This window comes from Hyaena hyaena, unplaced genomic scaffold (assembly GCF_003009895.1).
Source record: "Hyaena hyaena isolate Hyena2069 unplaced genomic scaffold, ASM300989v1 scaffold_11, whole genome shotgun sequence".
In the NCBI taxonomy this organism is placed as follows: domain Eukaryota; kingdom Metazoa; phylum Chordata; class Mammalia; order Carnivora; family Hyaenidae; genus Hyaena; species Hyaena hyaena.
The window spans coordinates 1,863,315-1,885,108 of NW_024080643.1; the positions used below are offsets into that span (position 1 = coordinate 1,863,315).

Below are 21,794 nucleotides of genomic sequence, written 5' to 3' on the forward strand. Positions count from 1 at the left end.
GGAGTAAATCATCTACGAAGTCCATTTGTGCCTTAATAGTTCACAATTTCACATTTTATCTCCACCAGTTAGTCCAGTTAGCCTTGTAGGATCCCTTTCTCCACTGAAACCTCTTTTTTTAATAGAAAAAATGGCCAATTGTCTTGCAATATTGTCTTCCTGTTTCTAAAATTGTCTTGGATGCTTGCCAAAAGATCCTTTTCTTTAAAAACAAAGTTTTTAAAGTCCTTTGAATAATATCGCCATCCACAATTTTTTAATAAATATCATGAAGAAGAGGGATCTTTTTTTTCAAAGCTCATGTGTTTCTCTCCTCTCCACCATTAGACAGTATTTTTTAAAGAAAATTTTCTATTTTCTTTCTTCTTTTTTCATTTTTGATGTTGTTTCTACTCATCTGTATTACTTCTTAACACAGCACTACCTTTCAAATAAAGTGGATCTTTAAAACTGTAAGTGATCTCCTCTGTGATTGCTTTACACTTATTCATACCTTTTTATCAGCAAACTTTGGATTTGCTGAAAACTCATGCGAAGGTGGCTATGTATGAAACCCAGCCTCAGGCCACCAGACAATACTCACTGTCCGTCTTTCTCTCTAGCTTCACTTTTTTCCTAGGCTCAGATCCTAAAACTTACTTCGGGCTGATAGTTTGTGTTTTCAATTTCAGACAAAGAAAAAAAATGGTGTTTTATTGAGAAACATTTAAGCAAGGTGCCTGGGTGGCTCAGTCAGTTAAGCGTCCTGCCCTCCCTTGATTTTGGCTCAGGTCACGATCTCAAGGTTCTTGGGGCTCAGAGCCGATAGTGCGATAGTGCGGCACCTGCTTGGGATTCTCAATCTCTACACCGCCCCCCCTTCCCTCCTCCCCTCTCCTGAAAATAAAAAAAATAAACAAAAAATAAAACATTTTAAACATCTACATGAGGGGTGCCTGGCTACTTCAGTAAGTGGAGCACGTGACTCTTGATCTCGGGGTTGTGAGTTTGAGCCTCACATGGGGTGTAGGGATTGCTTTAAAAAATAATAAAAACTTTAAAAAAATAAACATATACATAAGAAAAAAGAAATATATATAAATTATATACCCATGACCCAGCTTCACTTTATCAACATGTGGCCTGTTTCATCTCTACTCCCCTCAGATAATTTGGAAACAAATCTCAGATATTTTATTGCGTCATCTTTGATTAGTTAGTCGGTGAAGAGAGAGAATTTTATTTAAACAATCAACTACGATTTGGCTGGGTTTTACATTTCAGCAAGAAAAACCCCACTAAAATTTGCCTCAGCGTTTTGGACACTGATACGCTTTATGCCCCAAACCAAGATTTGTTTGTCATATCTTGACACTCACTTTTTTTTTCCTCTTCTGTTGATCGAGTTGTACTCCAAAACACAGAAACAGCGAGTCTGAGGACAATTTTAATCCAAAAGTCTACAAACCAAGTTATCTAGCAATCTGAAAATTACCGAAAGCAGTTCATGAATGATGTGTGTTTCAGGTACTAATTAAAGCTGTGTTCTCAATTTAGGTAGAACTCGATTTTATGGACTGTTCTTTTTTCAACAGCGAAAGCCTAAAGCCGCTGAGGACACCCAATTCTTCCCTCCACAATAGGGTCAGGTGAGATGGGGGGGGTCGTGGGAGGGTCTCACTTCCTTACAAATGGCAGATTTGCCAGATTTTTGTATCTGATGATGAGCTAGAAAACCGCAGCCAGCGGGTTTCTGCATTCCGGCTGACTGGTTGGGACGGGCCGTGGGCAGAGTGGCCGGGTGTCCTGGGCTGAGCTGAGACAGAAGTACGTCTGGGAGGAGCCTGGAAGAGATGCAGGAAGGAAAGGGATGGTCTTCCACAGAAGTTGCCAGCAGACCTGCCCTGAGGCTATGCCTGGGGTTAGGAGAACTTTTGAAAAATGGAAGGCTCTGCCGATCACTCCCCTACTTAGCCAGAAGTGGAAGTTAGATTCGCGGTTTTTAAGAAACTTCCTAGTCATAGCCCAGGCACTAGACGAAACAACTCACACATTACATGTAGATAGAGAGGATTTTTGTTCAGGGTAAGGGCACAGCAATCTGAGGATGAATTCCACTTCCTTCAAATGTTTGGACCTGAGCCAGACTATCACTTTAAACCCTGCCTTGGCTCAAGAGGAAATAAAGTGGGTTGCTTTCAATTGGCCGCTCACCTCAGCCTGGCTAAAGTCAAGTCCTTTCCACCCCTCCCCCTCCTTCCGCTCCCTCTTCTCCCCCTCTCCTCTTCTCTTCTTTATCCCCACCCCTCCCCCTTCTCCTTCCTTCCTCCTCTCTTCCCCCAGCCTCCTTCCCTTCCCCCTTCTCTCCTTTACCCTTCCTCCTCCCCCTTTCCCTCCTCTCCTTTACCCCTTCCCCTCCCCTCTTCCTCTCCTCCCCCTCCTCTTCCCCTTCTTTCTCCTCCCCACGCCTCTCCTTTACCCTCCCCCCTTGCTCTCCCTCTTTCCATGCCCCTCCCCCCCCAGTCCCCATCCTGGCAATGCTATCTATCTTGGAGTTCTCCTGGGAACCCTGGAGTTCTCTTTGCCCCCCCCCCCCACCTCCACCGCAAAGCTAGTTTCCCCTCTCCATCCCTTCTCTGAGCTGTTAGCCAGCCTCAAAAAGAAGCCAAAACCCTGAATAAACCAACTCGAGATAAACAGCAGCGGCATCAGCCTATGTGGGGAGCAGGTGGTGAGGAAGGGAGCGAAGCGCAGGGAGCAGAGAGGAGACGGGGAAGGATGTTGTCGGCCAGTGTCCCCCGAGGAGCTCCGCCAGAGCTTAGAAGCATCTCTCAGATCAAATCCTAAGTGTGCCTGCCTGGTGTGCTCAGCCTATGTGAGGTTTGTACGTGCTTCTTGGACTGAGTAAGCCGGAGGGAATCTGCCTTTGAGGTGGGGGAGTTTTGGGGTTTCAGAAGATCACTTGCTTCTTGGAGCCAACCAGACACATCGAGGCCGTGCAGCGTGTCACCACGGAGTGGAATTTTTCTTTGCTCTGAAGCTACCTAACACGGGTAAGGATGAAATCCCTGGTTGAGCCCCCTTGCCAGTGAGCTCAGCAGCTCCACACTTGGTCCACTGCAAGAAGGCCTTGGCTTCCGTCCTGCCTCGCAGCCGGTGCTACCACACTGTTTTACAGTCTTGAATTTGAAAGCTGTTGGTTTTACCAACACGGAGCCTCTGAATAGGGACCAGAAAGAATCCTCAAGAGAATGTTCGTAGCTGATAACAAGGGAGAGTGTCTGGTTTTGCGGGAGATGAAATGTTCTTTTGTGTGGGAGCAGGAAGCCAGCAGATAGTCCATTTCAATAGCTTTTTATACCCACCAGGCATGTTGAAATTGATCTTCTCCATCACCATTATCTATAAAACCTCTTTCGTTAGTGGCTTGGTTTGAAGAGTGCCGGTAACCCGTTCTCATTCAAAGGCATTATCTCTTCGGAGGAAGAGGAGTTGAGAGCCGTACCTTTATTCCCCATCATTTTTGCTTTTTTCCCCTAGATGTTGAAAGTTGAGCGAAAATGAAATCATGAACAAAACCTTGCAGTATCTTGAATTCTTCGTGAGGAGGCTAGCCCGGCTCACAAAATAAAGAAGTAGGTGGAGAAATCGCTGGCTATAATTAAAAGCCTGTAACTTTCCCAAAGAACGGTTGAGGAATTTGTGGAGGATCACTCTTCAGGCAGAATGATTTTGGTATACGTTAAGTTGGATTGATCTGTGTCTCTTTTAACTTTAAATGGTGATGCAATATATGGATATTGCTGACCGGGACCTTAAAATCATGAAGATTGTTTCAGCTGTCCAACAAACCCTTGTTTGGCTTCACAAATAAAACTTGATATAAACTTATTTCTGGCAGCAGGGAGAGTGCTGTCTCTCTGGGCGTCTAAAAAACCAGATGGCATTTTAAAAGTTGAATTAAATATCTGCAGGTTGTACTATGGACCCCTCTCCTCAGAGTCAGCTCGGCGTCTGTCCCGGGGAGGCCATCCTGAGCTCTCAGGACAGACCACCTCTCCCCGTGCCCACGGAGGACCCTCCATGCTGTCATCCCTGCACTGTGTTGTCACGGCCACTTAATCTACCAACCTCCTCTCCAAATTCTAAGCTGCTTAGCAGGCAGAGAGGACACCTTCCCATCTGGCTGTTTTTAGCCCCAACACAATGGCCGGGCTCCTCGAGGTGCTGCCGCAGGGGGTCAAGTGCTGACGACGACGACTCCTTGGGAGGGAGCCCGGGAGCCACCTGCAGCTCTGAGGTGAGGCAGAGAGACGCCGGTGCGTCCCAGACTGTGACGGGGCGGGAGACCTGTTGCAGAAGGATCAGCTCAGCTGTCAACCTCCAGCAACTCCGCATTTATTAACTGCCCTGGCAATGAATGATCTGTGCGTTTCCAGCAGTCGGGCTTGGGCGAGGCAGAGAGAAGTGGTGAGGAACCCCAGAGACACAGAGAGGGCTGGCGGGGTGGCAGGGAGCAGTGACTCCCTTTCTTCTGAACCCCGAGGGACCGCCGCCCAGGTGCCTGGGCCCCAGGTGTCCGTTTGAGCCATCTCTCGGCCCAGAGCTGCGGGTGTCCGGGACCTGTCCTCCTTCAGTCGCCGCCCGGAGGTGTGGCAACGGCGGGTTGCCCAACGTCCCCAGGAGGGGAGGCAGTCCAGTCCTACAGAAAGAGTGGCTGGTCCCGTTCAGGAGCCACCACAGTCCCTTTTATCAAGGCCAGCTATCTGGCAGGTTCCCATAGAGCAAACCAGCGGTCTTCACAAAGACATGACAGGGCTGTTCCGTGGAGTCTGGGACTATTCAGCCTTGGAGGTAATGGAGACATAATTGAGGAACATCGTGGAATTAGTGTCATCGCAGATGATCTAGTGCCTCAAGTTAATTTCGTCGGGTTGTGTTCGCAGAGCCGCAGTCGCTCATCTGGCGCAGCTGCCATCAGAGAGGTTTTTTTTTTTTTTCTTTTCTTTTTGTTTTCTCCAGCGTTTAGGAAATACAGCCCAAGTGCTCGGCCCATACAAGTTGCAGGAGCAGTTTCACGCCTCAGCTTTTAAAAAGGTATCATGATGTTATTCCTTGTTTTGCTTCTAGGAAGCAAGGGGTTTAAGGAAATGACTTGGGCGGGTGCATCCCTGCGGCCGAAAAAGACACAGACGTACTCCCCAGGGACCCGAGAGGGGTCTGTCTTCCCGAAGATGCCGGGCCCGCGTCCGGTCCCCTCGACGCTCCGGTCCGGTCCCTTGAGCGGGGGTCTCCGGCGCCTTCCTCGACGCCTGGGGACACCCAGGGGGGCTGGGGCGGCTAGAAAGGGCGGGAAGAACGAGGAAGAGGAGGGGACCGGACTGCCCCTCACTGCTCCGTGCCAAGGACACCGTCGCGGAGGCGCGGCCAGCTTCCCACGGGTCGCGCTTTCCGCCCCCGGGGACGGCGGAGCCCCGGCCGGTGCCCCTTCCCAGCCTCGGGCGGCCCCCGGGGCTGAGCAGGCTGACGCGAGAGAGGGAACTGCGAGGGCTTCCCGAGCGCTACGGGAAGGAGGAGGGACGGCAGCGAGGACCCCGAACCTGCCGGGACCGCCCCCCACGGCCCTGGCACGCCGTCCCGACGCGCGCCCTGCCCCCGGCTGCCCGCCCCCGGCGGCCCCCGCCCCTCTCGGGAGCCGCAGGGAATCAGGTCCCGGAGGAAGAGGGGAGGTGGGGAGGCGGATGAGGGGTGGGGGACCCCTTGACGTCACTGGAAGGAGGTGCCGGGGTAGGAAGTGGGCTGGGGAAAGTTTATAAATCGCCCCCGCCCTCGGCTCCTTCTAATCGAGGTCCGCAGAAGGCTCGGAGCGCGCGGCGCGGACACTCCCCGCAGCTCCTCCCCGGCGGCGGCGGCGGCGAAGGCGCAGGCGACTCGGCGCGGGCTCCGGGACTGCAGCGCAGCGGCCGGAGGCCCGGGGCTGCCAGGATTACCCCGGACGCGGTGGTCTCCCCGGCTGGAGCCGAGCCGGGGCTCTCGGGGCGCACGAGCGGAGGGCGACACGACAGACTCGGGCGGCCGGGTCCGTGGCCCGCGAGCTGCGCGGGGACCGGGCGAGCAGGCCGCGTCGCGCTCACCATGGTCGGCTGCCAGGACGCCGGGGTCCTGCTGTGCGCGCTGCTCGGCGGGCTGCTGCTCACAGGTGAGGCGGGGCGGGGGCCGGAGGCACGCGCGGGGCTGGGCGGGGGCGGCCGGCGGGCGCACCCTTGGGGCCGAGACCGGGCGCCCGCGGGGAGGCGCGGCTGCAGCCTGGAGGGGCGAGCCGCGCGGGGAACCTGGGGCGCCTGGGGGCCGTGGCGCCCTTTTCTGCCGTGGGCACGCGGGACGCGCGCCTGGGAGAGGAGAGCAGCTGGCGGGGGTCCGCGGGCATCGCCGCCCCGACGGTGCCGGCCGCTGGCACCGCGCTCGGGTGCGTGCCCTTTTGCGGCTGGCGTCGCCGATCCGCTCTGCCCGGCTCCCAGGTCGGGTCTCCGCGCCCAGGCTACAGGCTGCGGGAGCACCGCGCGTTGAGACCTGCCGGACCCCCCCACTCCCCAGTAGCCTGCTCCCAGGCTCCCCGGCGCGGGTCGGCAGGGCCCTCCGGAGCCCGCGAGGCTGCCCGGGGGCTCGGCTGAGACCCGGGCGTTGGCGATGTTGGGCACAAGCTACTCGTCGCGCCTCCAAAGGGGAGGAGGAGAGCCCACTTGGAGGGGGTCGCGTGCCAGCCGAGAGCGGACATATCCCAGGAGACGGCAAAGGCTGGTGTCTTTCGACCCACTTCGGGTCCCCGGGAACCCCGAATGGCCCCGAGAACGTTCCACCAGCTTCCACTCCTCCTGGCTTCTCGCCCACCGCCGGGCGCCGAGCGCGCTGCGCGCCGCCACCGGGCGAGGCCTCCGCCGCTGGTGCAGCCCAGGTCTCCGACCTGAGCGAACCTGACCGACCGGGGCGGTCGAGAACCCAAATACCGTTACGTTTCGGAACTGCAAGCCTAGCCTTTAAATTCCGAGAGAGGAGAGGGAGGACGATCAGGACCAAAAGATGCGGTTGGAGGAGTTTGGGAGCCCCGGCCCTTTGCGGGGAGTTGGGGATGCCCGCGGTAGAGCCGTGGGGACCCACGAGGTTATACCGCTGCTCGTGCGGAGGTCGCCCCCACCGCTGCGTCGAAGCCCGCGCGGACTTAGAGGCTTGGAGTCGCCTTTTCCGCCCGGCGGGGCCTAGTGGCCGGGCCACCGGTTCAGTCCCTCCCGGGGACAGAGTCACGTTTCGGAGCGCCTTTCTTTTAAGCATCCTAGAGAAAAGGTAAACTATGAAATAAAATACAGTAACATCAGAAAAGTTATTGCCGTGATTCCAGGGAAGGAAAAAGCGTTGAGCATATATATTTTTTAATGCCTGTTAAGCCCAAAAGGCAGTAACTTAAAAAAACATTCTGTCTCGGTGGGAAGGACTAATTAGATGGTCGGTTTCTAAGTAACAAGTCATAGTTCCAATTAGGTTGGCGAAAGTACTAAACTGAGAGTCAAGGCGAAGTCCTAATGTCTGAGAATTTGCGATAGGATGGGAAAGTCGCTAACATAACTGTATTAAAGGAAATACTGCTTTTCTATTTCAAAAATACATGTTTTTTTGGTTTTGAAAAGTCACTTATACTGAAGGATAGTTGCTCAGAGCACTTATGGTCTGAGTCCATTCACCTGTTATAAAAAGGTAAATCTAGGTAAATTCCTGCGAATCCAGAAAACAGAGGAAAAAGCTTGTTTCATTGGCTTTTCTGCTTCACACATACCCATATTTACTTTTGTTTCAAAAACGTGGTTGACCAGTGAAGTATGTAGTTCTGTTCATGATTAGGAGCAAGTTAGATTGGTAGCAGCTTTTCAGAAAACTGAGTAAGATTCTGTTGAGATTTCAGATTTTATTTTACTTAAACGAGACAGAAATCTTGGAACTCTTTTGTTATTAAAAACAAAAGTGTATGTGTTATAGTGAGAAAGCAAGAGGAAGCATTAGCAAGGAGAGAACCCTCTACCTGCTGCTTTAAGGGCTGTTGTTTAGTGGTTGGGGTGTGTAATTGTGGAAGCATGGCTTTGTAAACCACAAGCTTCTCCAGCTGATTAACAGCTCACAGTAAAACAATCAGCTGCCTACGTTGTAAATTGCATCAAGATTTTCAAACTGAAGCAAGGGGCTGCTTCTCTGGGGAGCGGTTGTGAAGAAAGAGGCCAAGTTTCTGCCCCCTGGGTTTATCAGGAGTCTGCTGATCTTTCAGGTGCTACATAGCCTTTGAGTATTTGTGAGTTACTAGTATTTTATGAATGTGTGTGTGTGGGGGGGGGTGGTTTGGGTGCACCGAGGTATAAAATCAGAGGCTTAGTCAGATAAAAAGATAAACCATTTCCCCCTAGAGATTACATTTAGCTTCTTCCAAATAGCTTGAGAAATAAAAAGGGGATAATAATTCAAATATTTTCACGTCCTCTATATTGCAGTTTTTCCCTCTAAAATGAATATGTCCCTTACTCCAGCTCAAAGGCTCATTTTCTTACTTTTAAGGCACAATTAAAAGACACAGACCCTTTTTTATCTGTCCCCCATTTTTCTTGATTTTTTGAGCTGCTGATATGTACAATTTGCTCTAATTTGCAAACGCATCCCTTATGAATCTTGTGAGGGAAATCTACATTAGCAATACAAAGTAAAAATGTACGTGAATATAAATACCCATTTCCAAATAGAATGTAATACGTCTTTCATAATAAAGCTAATTTTACATGACAGTTTTTGTTGTTTTCTCACAGGTTTAGGAAACCACACTTTTTTGGTAGCTTTTCCCTATTGCATATTTGAAATGTCAATTAGCACCTTTGGGGGTCCACAGAGGGGGTGTTCCACTTGATGGGTTGTGTTGCAGGTGAACGTAGGTGGTCTCCTGCTCTAGTTTGGTTCCTATTTTTACCTTATTATTTTAAGGGTTTTTTTTCCCCTGTCAAAAGTTCTAGAACAGGATACCCAGTTTCTTTTCTAGGATCACTAAGTGGATTTTTTGTTTTCATATTTAAAAGTCAGAAGTCAGATGCCTATTTGTAAGGTCCCTTTGCAATTCTTCAAGACTCAGTGAAATATTCCAAGAAATAGACTGAACATGGTGTGTCTTTTTCTCCCTCCCTTACACATCTGCATATACAATGGATGATGAGCCCTGTGATGCCAGAGCTGAGGCTGCAATGATGAGCTGGCTTTCACCTGCTATCAGTAATCACATTGCATTTTCATTTTCATCTACCAGCTGGTTAACTTGGTCTTTACTGGGTTGCAAGAGCTAAGCTGGTAGAGGCTTTCTGAACCATTCTTAATCATGGGCTTGTTTTTCTTTTTACAAGCAGAATGTGTAACTCTGTGAAGCAAACTCTACTTCTTAGCTCTGGTTACATTGCCTCTTCTAAGGAGGTCGGTCATTTTAAACTCAGAAGAATTGGTTTTTAAAAAATTCCCTTATTTGATTCAAAAATAACTTCATTCTAAAAACTTCATATTTCAATAAGGATGCTAAACCTTATTGGATAAGGATACTAAACTTAGTAAGGATACTAAACTTACTTAAAATTGGACCTGTATTGTGTGATTTTTTTTTTTTTTTTAGAAATAATCACTTTGTTCTCCTTGCCAAAAACTACTGAGTCATTCTAAACCTACTTTGATGGCATGCAATAAAGCAGTTGAAAATATGTTGCAAAAAAATAATTGGTTTTATATTGGCCAAAAAACCCGCAATGTCCTTGAGGAAGGTTAAGGTTATCCATCCTATTGCCGGGTTGTGGCTGATGTTTACTCTGGCTTGGGAAGTTCTGCAAAGCAAGAACAAATAACAAAGCAAGTAGCTTCTGTGGTGCTTTAAACTGAGATGTGTCTGTGAGTGGGCGGAAGAATGGAGAGAAAGTGAAAGAAGCCCTAGGCACCTGGGTGTTAAAATGCAAAGCTCCTGTTGGTGTTAGGTTCTTGGTGCAGTTGCTCGGTCAGGAGTTGATTGGATACCCAGTAAATATCACCTTTCCGAGTACTTGTCATTGTGGATAAGTAGAAGAAAGACATGTGAAACGGCACATATATTATTAGGAATTTATTATGAAGAATGGTTAAAAGCATTAAAATATGCTGTTGCATTGCTTTAAATAATTTAATAGCACAGGATAGTCCGTTCCATTCCATTGGTCTTAGTGTACTAGTGAGGCTTGTAAGGAATGACAAGATCTGCCAAATGCTTTCCAGGATCATTGTTGGTTCCTCACACACTGGGGTGCCTTGGAAATTGCATGCTGGTGATGAAATTACTGGATTTTAGACCAGATTGAAGAGGGGAAGGAAACGGGGAGGAATGGGGTAATTGAGGGAGGGATTGAAAGGAAAGCCTCGGCTTAGCATCTGGGACTGCAGGGGGGTTTCATTAAGGAAATGGTTCCATTGAGTCTGCTGAAGATAGTAGACTAGATTTCCTGCATTGCTGCTGGGGCGGATGTGGGGGGATGTCAAGAATTCCTGGGGATTTCCCATCAGTCTCCGTAAGCTGGATGCCTGAGAGCCGTATCTGATTCTTGCTCCTTTCCTTGATTTTGAGCTCCTGGTGAGATCTGATCTTGTCTCTCAGACACATGCATTGTGAGAGCTAGGTGGGACCTCGTGGAGGCAACCTGCTCATTTCAGAGATGAGAAAACCCACCCAGAACAGTTCTGTGTTCACCCCCCCACCCCCAGGAGGGCCAGTCGCTGGCTAGTGGCAGATCCAGGAACAGATACCGATGCTCACGGTAAAGATAACATTGCTTCTTCATTTCTCTGCTTCCTCCACCCCAAGCGGAGAAGAGATGTTCCAACATTTGTTGAGTGATGTTATTATGGGGCTAACGTTTCTTTTTAAGTGCTGGCGCCTTTTTTTTGAATACGATAATTTCCCCTGTCCTCTTAAGGAATTTAGGTTAAGAATATCAAAATTATGGGGCACCTGGGTGGATCATTCGGTTAAGCAGCCAACTCTTGATTTTGGCTCAGGTCATGATCTCACAGTTCATGAGATGGAGTCCTGCATTGGGCTCTGTGCTGACAGCGTGGAGCCTGCTTGAGTTCTTCCTCTCTCTCTCTCTCTCTCTCTCTCTCTCTTTTTCTCTCTGCCTCTCCCCTGCTCATGCTTTCACTGTCTCTCAAACATTTTTTTTTAAATATATCAAAATTATGATCGATCTGGTGAGCAAATTGATTTTCCTTGTGAGCTGTTAGAACCCTTCTTCTGAACTGCTGTGGCTGAAATAGTTACAGCCGCCATTACTGGCTTCATCTCTCACCACTTCCGTCCACACCCGCTATGGCACCCAGCTACACACAGCCTTCCCCACTCACACAAATTACTCCCCATTCTTAAGATGGGCCTGTGTATTCATCACTCTGTGTTCATGCTGTTGGCCTGCAAGACCCTTCCCTCTCTCTGCATTGCCTCCTCCCCTGCCTTCAAAGTCCTTCAAAAGCTCAGAAATCACCATCTCTTTGAGCTCCTCCTTAGAGCCGCTGACAGAACTTACGGTTTCTTCTGCTCCTAGGTGTACCCTCCTATATACAGCCTTTAGCCCTACACCCTCCCCCCGCCAACTGTGCTCACCTGCATCATTACTGTTCTGCTCATGTGTCTGTCCCCTTGTTCTCTTTGGCACCTCGTGTAATGCCTGGTACGGGGTCTGTCATCAAGTGTTGGAATGAATGAATGAATGACGTAGCCACGCTACCATTTCAGAGAAGAAATCTCTCAGGGCCAGACATGAACTCTTCCCAGTATATTAAGGTACTTCTGCCCGTCCAACTGGCTTCAACTACAATGGACTTGTTAGAGGGGTTGTTCCCAAAAGACAATGTTTGTCTGACATGATGTCGTCATAGTAGGTGAGTATGACTAAGATGGAGAAAATCAGCTCTGATCTTGAACTCTCTGAGATCCCTATCTCCTGCAATCCCCTCTTGTTTCATCCCGATGCTTCACTGGGTACTCCGAGCTCCCAAAGCTGGGTTTCAGTCTGCACGGATGTTCTGTCTTGGCCTCTATTGGTGAGTACCCAGCACTGGGGCTTCACCCTGCGGTATATTCTGCCATCTAAGAACAACAGTGCTCTCTGATTTCATGGTTTGACTTCCTCATCCTTCCACAGACGCAAACCTGAGTCCCTGGACGCTGGGGCATGATACAAACCCGAATGCAAGACCTGGCCACACTCAGAGCTGACGTTCTGTTCCCATTGGGGCCTTTGTAATGGGATCAGCCTCCTCTGCCTAGATTCCTCTTTCCATAGAACAGGTTCTCCTCAAGGTTACCTTCATGTAAATAGGTTCCTGCCAGGACCACTCTACTAGGTAGGTGTGAGACATGTTCTTAAAAACCTGGATCTCCTGGTCCGGGACCACAGTGGTGCCTCCCATGCCCCATCCCCAACCCCACACTTTGCACGTGCCCACAAAATTATCCAAAGCAGGCTTCTCGGAGTGTGGTCCATGGTCCAGCAAACAGCAGCATCCCCTGGGAACTTAATGAATCAGAGAGCCCGTATTTTAATAAAGTCCACTGATGTTTGGTTTGCACGTTAAAAATTGAGAAGCACATTAAAAATTGGTGCCAGGGCCTAATTCCCTTTTTGGCAACAGCCTAGTGATGACCTTTGATCTGTGTGGCTAAGGGACTAGACCAGGGCCAGCCAGGAGCCTCTTCTGGGTCCTACATTGTTCTTCTGCCCTTTCGAGGCTCTTTTATGAGATCTTAGACATGGCTTGGACCTATAATTGAAGTAAGCAGAGGTTGTTGTCTTGAAGAATACTGTCATTAACCAAACAATGGGTGGCAAGATCAAGTCCTTAGGAAATGCGGACTTGGTGAAAAGTAGTAAAAATGGCATGTGATAGATAGGTTTCAACCGTAAATAAAAGTTTGACAGGGGCGTTGGCTTTTGGAACAAAATCGCTTGGTGATACCAAGCTGCGAAGGTAAGTGTCCTCCGGAGTCTTAACTGTCAGGGAGGCATCCCTGTCTCACTGTCGTGCTACTACTGATGACAGATTTTTTTTGTGCTTCTTACTGGCTTGAAATGTAATATGCTTTACACTCATGTTCTTTCTTGTTTCTTTTTTTTAAAATTTTTTAATGTTTTATTTATTTGAGAAAGAGAGAGACAGCGTGAGCAGGGGAGGGTCAGAGAGAGAGAGGGAGATACAGAATCTGAAGCAGGCTCCAGGCTCTGAGCTGACTGTCAGCACAGAGCCGGATGCAGGGCTGGAACCCACGAACCAGGAGATCATGACCTGAGCCAAAGTCGGACGCTTAACCAACTGAGCCACCCAGGCGCCCCGTTCTTCCTTGTTCCTTACCGCAAATCTTGGCAAATGCTTTTGTCTTTCCCCAGACAACGACAGGGCTTACAGGCACTTCTTCTCACCTGGTCTTCTAACCTGTTTAACTCACGGGGTAGGAGTGGGTTTCCTTTCAAGCTATAGACGCGCCCTTGCGGTCCACACCAGCAAAGCTGTAACGATGATCCGATGCTTCTGTGGAAAGGCGCCTGAAGTGAACCTTGTATAAAGTGAAAGTCCTTAGCTTTTGAAACCATTTAAACTCAAGGTCACTTTAGCAAAATCATGATCAGTAATCAGTCTGCCAGTTGATGTCGGTGAAACCCTTTGCCTCTTGCTACGGGCGTGGTCCCCACGTTGACTCAACGTTAGAATCATCTGGGGGAGCTTTACAGGGCTGCACCCCTTACCAATTCAGTCACACTCCCCTGAGTGGGACCCAGGCGTCCGTAATTTTTAAAGCTCTCAGGTGATTCCAATGGGAGGCCGAGGTTAAGAACCTCCTGTTTTATCATCCATCCGAATCTCCTGGAAAGCTGGTTACACTAGCTCGCTGGGCCCCACCCCAGAGTTTCGGATTCAGTAAGTCTGGGGCGGGGCCAAGAATTTGCATTTCGAACAAGCCCCCTTGTGTTGCTTTGAGAGCCACTGCCCTAGGGGCTGATTGGAGAGGCCTGGCCCCCTGGGAGGTCAAGGTGCCAAGCTGTCAAAGGTTCTAAGTCATTGTGAGACCTGGAACAGGGTAGAGGAAACTATTTACCAGAATTCTTGCTAGGAAGAGTATGCGTTAGCCACGGGGCAGAAGGAATATCAGGATAAGGTGCCACTGGGGCGTGTGACCAATCAAAGTGGCGAAATTGCCTTCTGAGAAAAGTTGGTCTGGTTTCCGGGTGGGGGGTGTGAGTTGGGAGCCAGAACTGAGTTGCAGGTCCAGACACTAGTCATTCTCTGCTACACTGCGGAGGACACAGCCTTCCTCGCTGTAAATATTGGTAAGTGTCTACAGAGCCCTTCTGAAAGGTACTAGCTACCCATGTACCTCGTGCCAGCCCTGCTGCCCTCCAGGACCCCCCACCCCCCAACGCTTCGCCTCTGTAACTGAGCTGCTGTATCTGTATTTCCTCTGCTGGGATTGGTGTCCCCTACTTGGGTGGCTGAATTCTACCTGTTGGTTCTGCTGGCTTCCATGATGTGCCGGGGGGTCTGTCCCCAATGGTGAGAAGAGTTGCTGCTTGGCTGGAAACAGTTGGCCCCCTGTTGTGCGGAACTGTGTGTTGGAAACTTGCTTGTGACCCATTGAGAATCTGAGGTGCTTCTCCTTCCCTGAGGGCCTCTGAGGGGAAAAGTCTCTATGAGGCTTTCAAGGCCTAAAGTGCTTTGTACTCCACTTGGGTACTAAGTTCAAATATAGAACATATTCTGTCCCCACTGCTGAATCACGGCCTCTGCAGGGCTGAGTCATGGTAGCATTTGTATCCATCATCTCTTACTGTGTAATGGGCTGCCCCAGAAGTCTTCAACAGTAATTCATTATGCCCTCATGAGTCCCTGGGTTAGGAATTTGGGCTGGGCCCTGCTGACTGATGTTTCCTCTGGTGTCCTCTCTGGATCCCTCATGCAGCGGCAATCACCCGCCCAGGACCTTGGCACTGGCTGTCACTGGGCCTCCCTCCACACCGGGTCTTGTGCCATTCAGGAGTAGAGCTCAGGCTTCTTTACATGGGGTTGGGGGTGGGGGGTGGGGGTCCGAGAGGGTACCCTTGGAAACCTCAAGGCCCTTTGAGGCCTGGATTTTGCAATTCCTGCAACACCTCTTTGCCGCATTCAGTTGATAAAAGCAGGTCCTAACCCAGAGTCAATGGGTGGGGAGTCAGGCTCCTCTCGACAGGAGTGTCTACACGGTATTGTAGCTACGGTTTTCAGTCTCTCATGCCAGCACTGTTAGCCTTTGCTCATCAGTCTAGATATCAAGGCTGGAGTTTGGCCAAGAAGAGAGTAGGGAACAATGCCTCAGCCCTTCTAGATGGTATCCCTGGTTGATTGAGACATCTGGTCCACCGGAAGAGCTTCTAGTTCATCAGTCTTCTGATTAGGGTACAGAGGGTGTAGGTAAGGTGACACACCGTGTTGGGGCTGCGTCCTTTAACCGTGCTAGCAGCAAGGAAGCACCACTGACCCCCAGATTCTGATTGTGGGCAGCTCTACAGCTTCTCTGAACTTGGATGGGAAACCTTCTCCTGGAGGATGTGGTGAGGAAATTAACCCCCTCTGAACTGTCGGGCACTTTGATACGTATCTGTGATTTGACTCTGTCCTGAGAGGCAGGTACAGTACTCTTCTTAACTACGAGGAAAGCGAGGCCTCCATAAATTGAATTCTTTAACTAAGATCACAGAAGTGGTAAGTAAAGCTGGAATTATCCCAGGCTGATGTGTCTGATACCCTAGCGCCCTCCCCCTCCCCTGCCTTACAGCCTAAATGAAGAGGGGAGAAGGGAAAGAGCATCGAGGAGAATGTGCTGTCTTTCCCTTCTCTCCAAACTATCTCTCCTTGGAGTTTTGCCATCTCCAAAGAATGTGAGACACCACTGCTACTTGGAGCCTAAAGCGGCCTTGGGACATTCCACTGCTGCATGCAGCAGACACCAGTGAAGTCGCTGTTAAGACCAGAGTTTAATCATGTGGGTTTTCTCATCATGGGGATGGAAGCCCTTCCAAAAAATCAAGGTCCAGAAAGGATCCCGAAAGCCAATAAGAACGTGATTATTTTTGTTTGTTAAGAACATGACTTGGTATGAGCTTCCAAACTGCTCTCCTATATGTGGCTTTTCATAATTCAGATTACACAGAAGGACTGGTGAGCCAAAGCAGCGCTTTGAGTCTAGGAGGTCCTCTGAACAAGCTGGGGCTGGCTCTGCTAGATCGCTTCTGAGAATTAAACATCGACTTCTCTGCGCACCTTTAGATCCTAGAAAGCTCAAAGACTTGGAGCTTTTTCCTAAGGACACTGGAGTTTGGGAAAAGGACACTGAGGTGTGTTTGACCCTGAAGGTAGATGCCACAGGCCCTGAGGGAGGGGAAGATGCATGGGCTGAGCCCCTCCTAGACACAGGCTCTACATACGGTAGTGCAGTGGACTTCGCAACTGTCCAACATGCACACTTTTAACTTTGCTTTTTACTGATTGAAACCCTGAGGCACAGGGCAACTGGGTGATTTGCTGAGGGTCACACACTTACAGAGTGTCCAGGCCAGCATTCGAATCAGGTCATTGTGATTTTGAAATGGGTACTCTTTCCACCAGTATGTATCTTGAATGACAAACTATGGGAATTAAGGAAGACCGAAGAGTTTGGCTTCTGGTGTTTAGAATGAAAAGGTCTGTGTGTGTGAGAAAAACAGCTGTCTGAGAGCCTTATCCTAGAGGAAGTTACTTTTCAGTCGAGGATGGACACAGCACTGGCTTTCTTTTTTTTCTTTTTCCCTTCCCTTCCCTCCCCTCCCCTCCTGAACCCTCCCCTCCCCTCCCCTCCACCAGCAACTTTCAAATACGCTCTGCAGCCGTGTTAGCTATAGTCATCAGGTTGTACGTTACATCTCCAGATGATTTACCTCCAGGACATTTTGATAATGTTCTCTTAACATTATCAAAAATGGAGCCATCTCTTTCAAGCCCTGTTGGGTCTTGGGTCTCTCCTCCCCCGCTAGATTATTCCTTTGGGGTATTCAAACCTGGACGAAGTCAAGAAGGAGGAAAAAGTGTTCTACTTCTTCCTTGATTGATGACTTGAGAGAGAATTTTCTCGATACCAGAATACGGCCACGCTCCTCCAAATCTGAGAAAAACCCACTTCCGCCACCTGCGTCCTGCCGGCCACTGAGGTGTTTTATTGTTTGTTCCAAGAAAACAGTGGAAAATGTAGCCAAATGGATATATACCTTGGATGAAAATGATAGGACTGGTAATATATATACTGTTTGGGGATTTTTTTTTTTATTGTTTTTCTGAGTTGGCATTAGAGAAGCCAAAAGTAGACGTAAACAATTGGAAAGGCAAGGTTGTGTTCGAGGAGATTGCAAAGGATCTGAAAAGGCAGTGTAAACTTTCATTATGCATTTCACCTGTGATTAATGGTATTCTTTTCTTTTGGGAAAACACTGGATAAGTCTCTTCCACATAACCTCTCCTGCTGGATCAGATTCTTGTTCTCTGTTGTTCGTTGGAAATGTTTATAGCTTTGAAATCTTTTCCATAGGGAGTTCTACTAGAACTAAGGCAAAAAAAGAAATGCGTGGGGCTTGAGTAATTGGATTGTCCTAGAATGGACCTTGTATACCTATAACTTCTTGAGGGCTGGAGAATATTGACACACATCATTGATGTACAGATTAGAAGCGATTGTACCATACATTCTCCAGTCCCATTCCCTGTCCTCAAAACTAGCAGGTGAGAAATAGCCCAGGCGAAGTATTTGTCACACAGAGACATTGAGAAGGCAAAAGGGAAATTCATGAAACTAACATAAATGCTAATTTTTCAGGAACTTCTGTCTCACCGTAGCCTCTTTGGGTTGACATTACACTTAGTGATTCTGTCTCCAGGTATCTCTTTTTAGGGGAAATGGCACCCCGAAATGCAGAGATAGAGTTGTTTTGGATTTTGAATGTGTTTTACAGTCCAAGCCGATGGGCAGGAGATTATATTGCCGGAAGAATTCACTCACCATTTTGGGAGAATGCTAGGTATCAAAGTGAAGTGGGAAATTTCTTTAAGGAATATATTTTCATGGGATGTTTTGGAATTTCGTACTTTCTGTGGTGATTACATAAGGGAAAACATGGATCCTATCAAATTTAATTCTCTCGGTGCCTATTTCATAACCAGTCATCTTTCTCAGTATATATGCAACTTCCCATGTGAATTCAGACATGTGTAGAAGACTTATTTTATTTTAGAACATTGTAACATACTCACTTAAAAGGTGCTCAAGCAATTATCGTCACTTAACCCATTGTATTTTATTTCAAGAGACAAACATAGTTGTCTTTATTGTGCTCCATGTTGGCCATTGCATACGTGTCTTATTTTGTGAAGATAGCTGAATTTTACTGACGTGAATCACTTAAGTTAGTGAAGAATTTATGACTCCCTGCACTCAAAAATATGTCCTTTGAAAACAAGGTATACATAGTTATGAGGTGATCTCTGTTTGTTGACTTAGATAAGCTTCCACATTTCTTGGTATTCACCTAATCTACTTCTAGATGATTCATGACCTAAGAGGCCACTCAGGGCTGAGAGCCCTTCAAAAGGAAAGCCTTGTTTCTGATTCATCTTCCCAGCTTTGAATTCAGTCCAGTACCTGGCACCCAGTAGTCACTCAATAAATGCTGGTTGAACTGAATGAAACTGTATCATAGCCCTTCTTCTGGGTTTCAGAGGCCCTTGTAGGAGTCATGGTTCCACATTGGTTCACTTTCTGAGAACCTGTGCGGGCGTGTGGAGAGGAGGCTGGCAGAAATACGCCCACGAGCTTGCAGTCAGTCAGTCTCTCAGCGCACCTGTGGTATTTGCTCCTTCCGTGCGGGCCATCCTCCGAGGTCCCCTTTCTTGCTTTTGGCTGAGCAGGCCACGTTCTCTTGAATCGATTCTAGACTCAGAATTCCAAATGAGGAGTTAGGCAGCCCAAGCCACTAGAGAAATGGTTCCTAAGAGAGATTTTCTTTAGATGAGCCCTCCTTCTGAGAAGTTCTTTGCTGGTTAAGGTTCCCAAACAGCACAGAAGGGAGACAGTTGACTGGGGACTGTGATTTCTAGGTACATCAATTCAGCCTAAAGACAGTAGGTGCTGCTGCCGCTGCTAGTGTTTTTGCCATCTTGGATAAGGACATTTGGGTTGGAGACTATTTCCTCTTGGCTCTGGACCATCCCCAGGGTAGGCCAGGAGGACAAGATGGCTGAGGAGGAGAGACAAGTCCTGACCAATGTAATCCTACAAGTGAAAACTGATCTTCTTTTTTTTTTTTTTTTTTTATTCCTCTCATGGCTTCACCTCCACCCTAGACCTCTTTCTTCCATGATCTCCAAAAGCACTACATGACCTGGGCAGATCTTCTAGCGAATGCTCCTCTGTGGCTTTTTGTCTAGTGGCAGGTAAAGGTGGATCAATCCCAGATTTAAAAACAATATGGAAACCAGGGCATTGGAAGAAGACAGGAGGGCTTTCTCCTCTCAGCAGAGAGGTCAGGGAAAGCAGAGGTGTTCAGGCAAGAGAACTAAGGGTAGTTGATCCAGGAAAACAGTTGTCTAAAGGAAAGCTAAAGCTTTTTAGAGGGTTTGAAGATTTGGGAGTCTTGGAAGGAGACAGAAAGAGAGCCAAGTGTTACCTTTAGCAAACACACACTCATTCTTCAGGTCTTACCGTCAACACTGTTCTTCTGTGAGAATGTCCCTCAGTCCCTGGGCAGGGCTAGTGGCCCCACATCTGGTACTTTGCTATGATGATGCACAAATATTATGTAATTTTATGTTTATATATGAAGTAATTTGCAAGTATTATGTATATACCTACATATATACTTATAAGTTGTATGCTTCTATCTATATACATATATCTTTATCTCTTTTTTTAAAATTTGTTAATGTTGATTTAATTTTGAGAGGGAGAGAGACACAGTGTGAACAGGGGAGGGGCAGAGAGAGAGGGACACACAGAATGGAAGCAGGCTCCAGGCTCCAAGCTATCAGCACAGAGCCCGACGTGGGGCTTGAACTCACAGACTGCGAGACCATGACCTGAGCCAAAGTCAGTCGCCCAACTAACTGAGCTACCCAGGTGCCCTCATATATCTTTATCTCTTGTGCAGCCCAAGTTTATAAGCACTTTAAAGAAAGTGATCTTGTTTGTCTTATTATATCCTTCTCTTTGTGTCAGTTCCAAATATTAAATGGAGGAATAAATGCTGAGGTTTAAGATCAGAGAAATCAACAAGGTGAGGGGTGAGAGAAAGCGGGTCATACCGGAAATGTAGTAGGAAAAAAGCCAGGGGTGGCTGGCAGTAAAAGAGAGATAAGAAAGAAGGATAGATAAATGAGGGAAACAAGTTTCCAGATTCCTAGGATCTTGGTTGAGAGCCCAGCCCTTAAACCAGGGCATCAGATCTCGTGTTGGGGAGTTGGTGGCTTAAGTTTTTGGGGACAGCTCCAGGCCTGGGACCTCCTACCTCTTTCCGGAGTTCTTCCTTCTGATTTTATGTAACTTCTGCTTCTGGATTTTGAGCTTGTCCTCTGGAGTCGGCTGATTTGTAAGTTACTTTAAAGCCCGTTAGGTTGATGGCCAACTGGCAGCAGAAATTGATGATTTGTTTTATTTTTTTTCTTCCACTTGAGGTGTGATATCGTGGATGATATCAACACTGCGGTTTCTAGAAACAAAATTCTAGATAGGTTAATGAGAGTGTATGAGTAAAAATGCCCTGAACTAAGACCAGTATTCTCCCAGTTTGGGGTGTAAATGACTTTAAAGTCTTTTACGGATATTTGTAAGGAAGGCCTTGCTCTCACATATTGAAGTGAACAAAAGCCATTCAGTAAATTATTTCTTTAAAAACTGAGATACTTCTCCTGGAGGTGGGTTACTTTCCCTTCCAGAACCTTGGCTTTCAGCAAAACATGTAGAACATTCGTTCCATCTGAGATAAGATTTATTTTGAAGTTTGTGAAATCTTAAGAAGATTACCTGTATTTACTGTGTAAATTAAGCGAGTCTTAAGAAAACACGGAAGTTAAAAGAAGCCAGAATTAAAAAGAACAATTCAGTCAACATACCCATCCCATTGTCTAAGCGGGATTAGTCTCCAAAAAATGCGTGATGAAAAGCAATTGTGTTTCAAATTGTTTAATTTAGAAGGAAACTGATTTTGACAACAGAAACACAATGGTCAAGAATAGTGTTTTAATGAGGCTTAGAAAGTATGCTAACATAGCTTTCAAAAACTCAATTCCCCTATGATGGATAACTTCATCGCACACACTTGGCCGTTTAAGTCTCAAGGGTCAGAGGGTTTGTATATATTACTGGTTACAAAGGCAGAGATCTCTCAACTCGCCTCTTAGTGAGGGAATTTATAAAACACCTCCTTTATAGATCGTTTAAAGTACTCCAGAAAAAAAAGCTCTGTGTAGTTTAGGCTTCAACACTGGATCAGTGTGAGCCTACTATTAACGCGAGAACCTTATCACACTCAGCCTGCCACCCTCATTTTATTTCTCCCCTGTTGTCATGTGCAAGGCAAGTGGTGCATTGCCATTCTTTGTAACAGAGTATAAGGTTGAAGGATATATGAAGAGACTAAACACTGGTGGACTATAGTAACGTTTTTGGCTTTTCCTTGCTGGGTAGT

General features: G+C 47.8%; 1 protein-coding gene across 6 annotated transcripts in view; it reads left to right on the top strand.

The window, feature by feature from the left end:
- The first annotated feature begins 2,904 nt into the window (after positions 1–2,904).
- Positions 2,905–21,794, top strand: part of FLT1 (fms related receptor tyrosine kinase 1) — a 182,002-nt gene continuing 163,112 nt past the window's right edge. Inside the window, exons 1-3 of one of the 6 annotated variants that reach the window (XM_039254971.1) lie at positions 2,905–2,910; positions 5,002–5,076; positions 5,836–6,178. In XM_039254971.1, the coding sequence (XP_039110902.1) occupies positions 6,115–6,178 (64 nt within the window). In that variant the 5' untranslated portion in view covers positions 2,905–2,910; positions 5,002–5,076; positions 5,836–6,114. Of the gene's footprint in view, positions 2,911–3,976; positions 4,834–5,001; positions 5,077–5,835; positions 6,179–21,794 lie in introns of those variants that run through there. The other 5 variants (XM_039254951.1, XM_039254960.1, XM_039254965.1 and 2 more) reach the window with 5 other exon arrangements.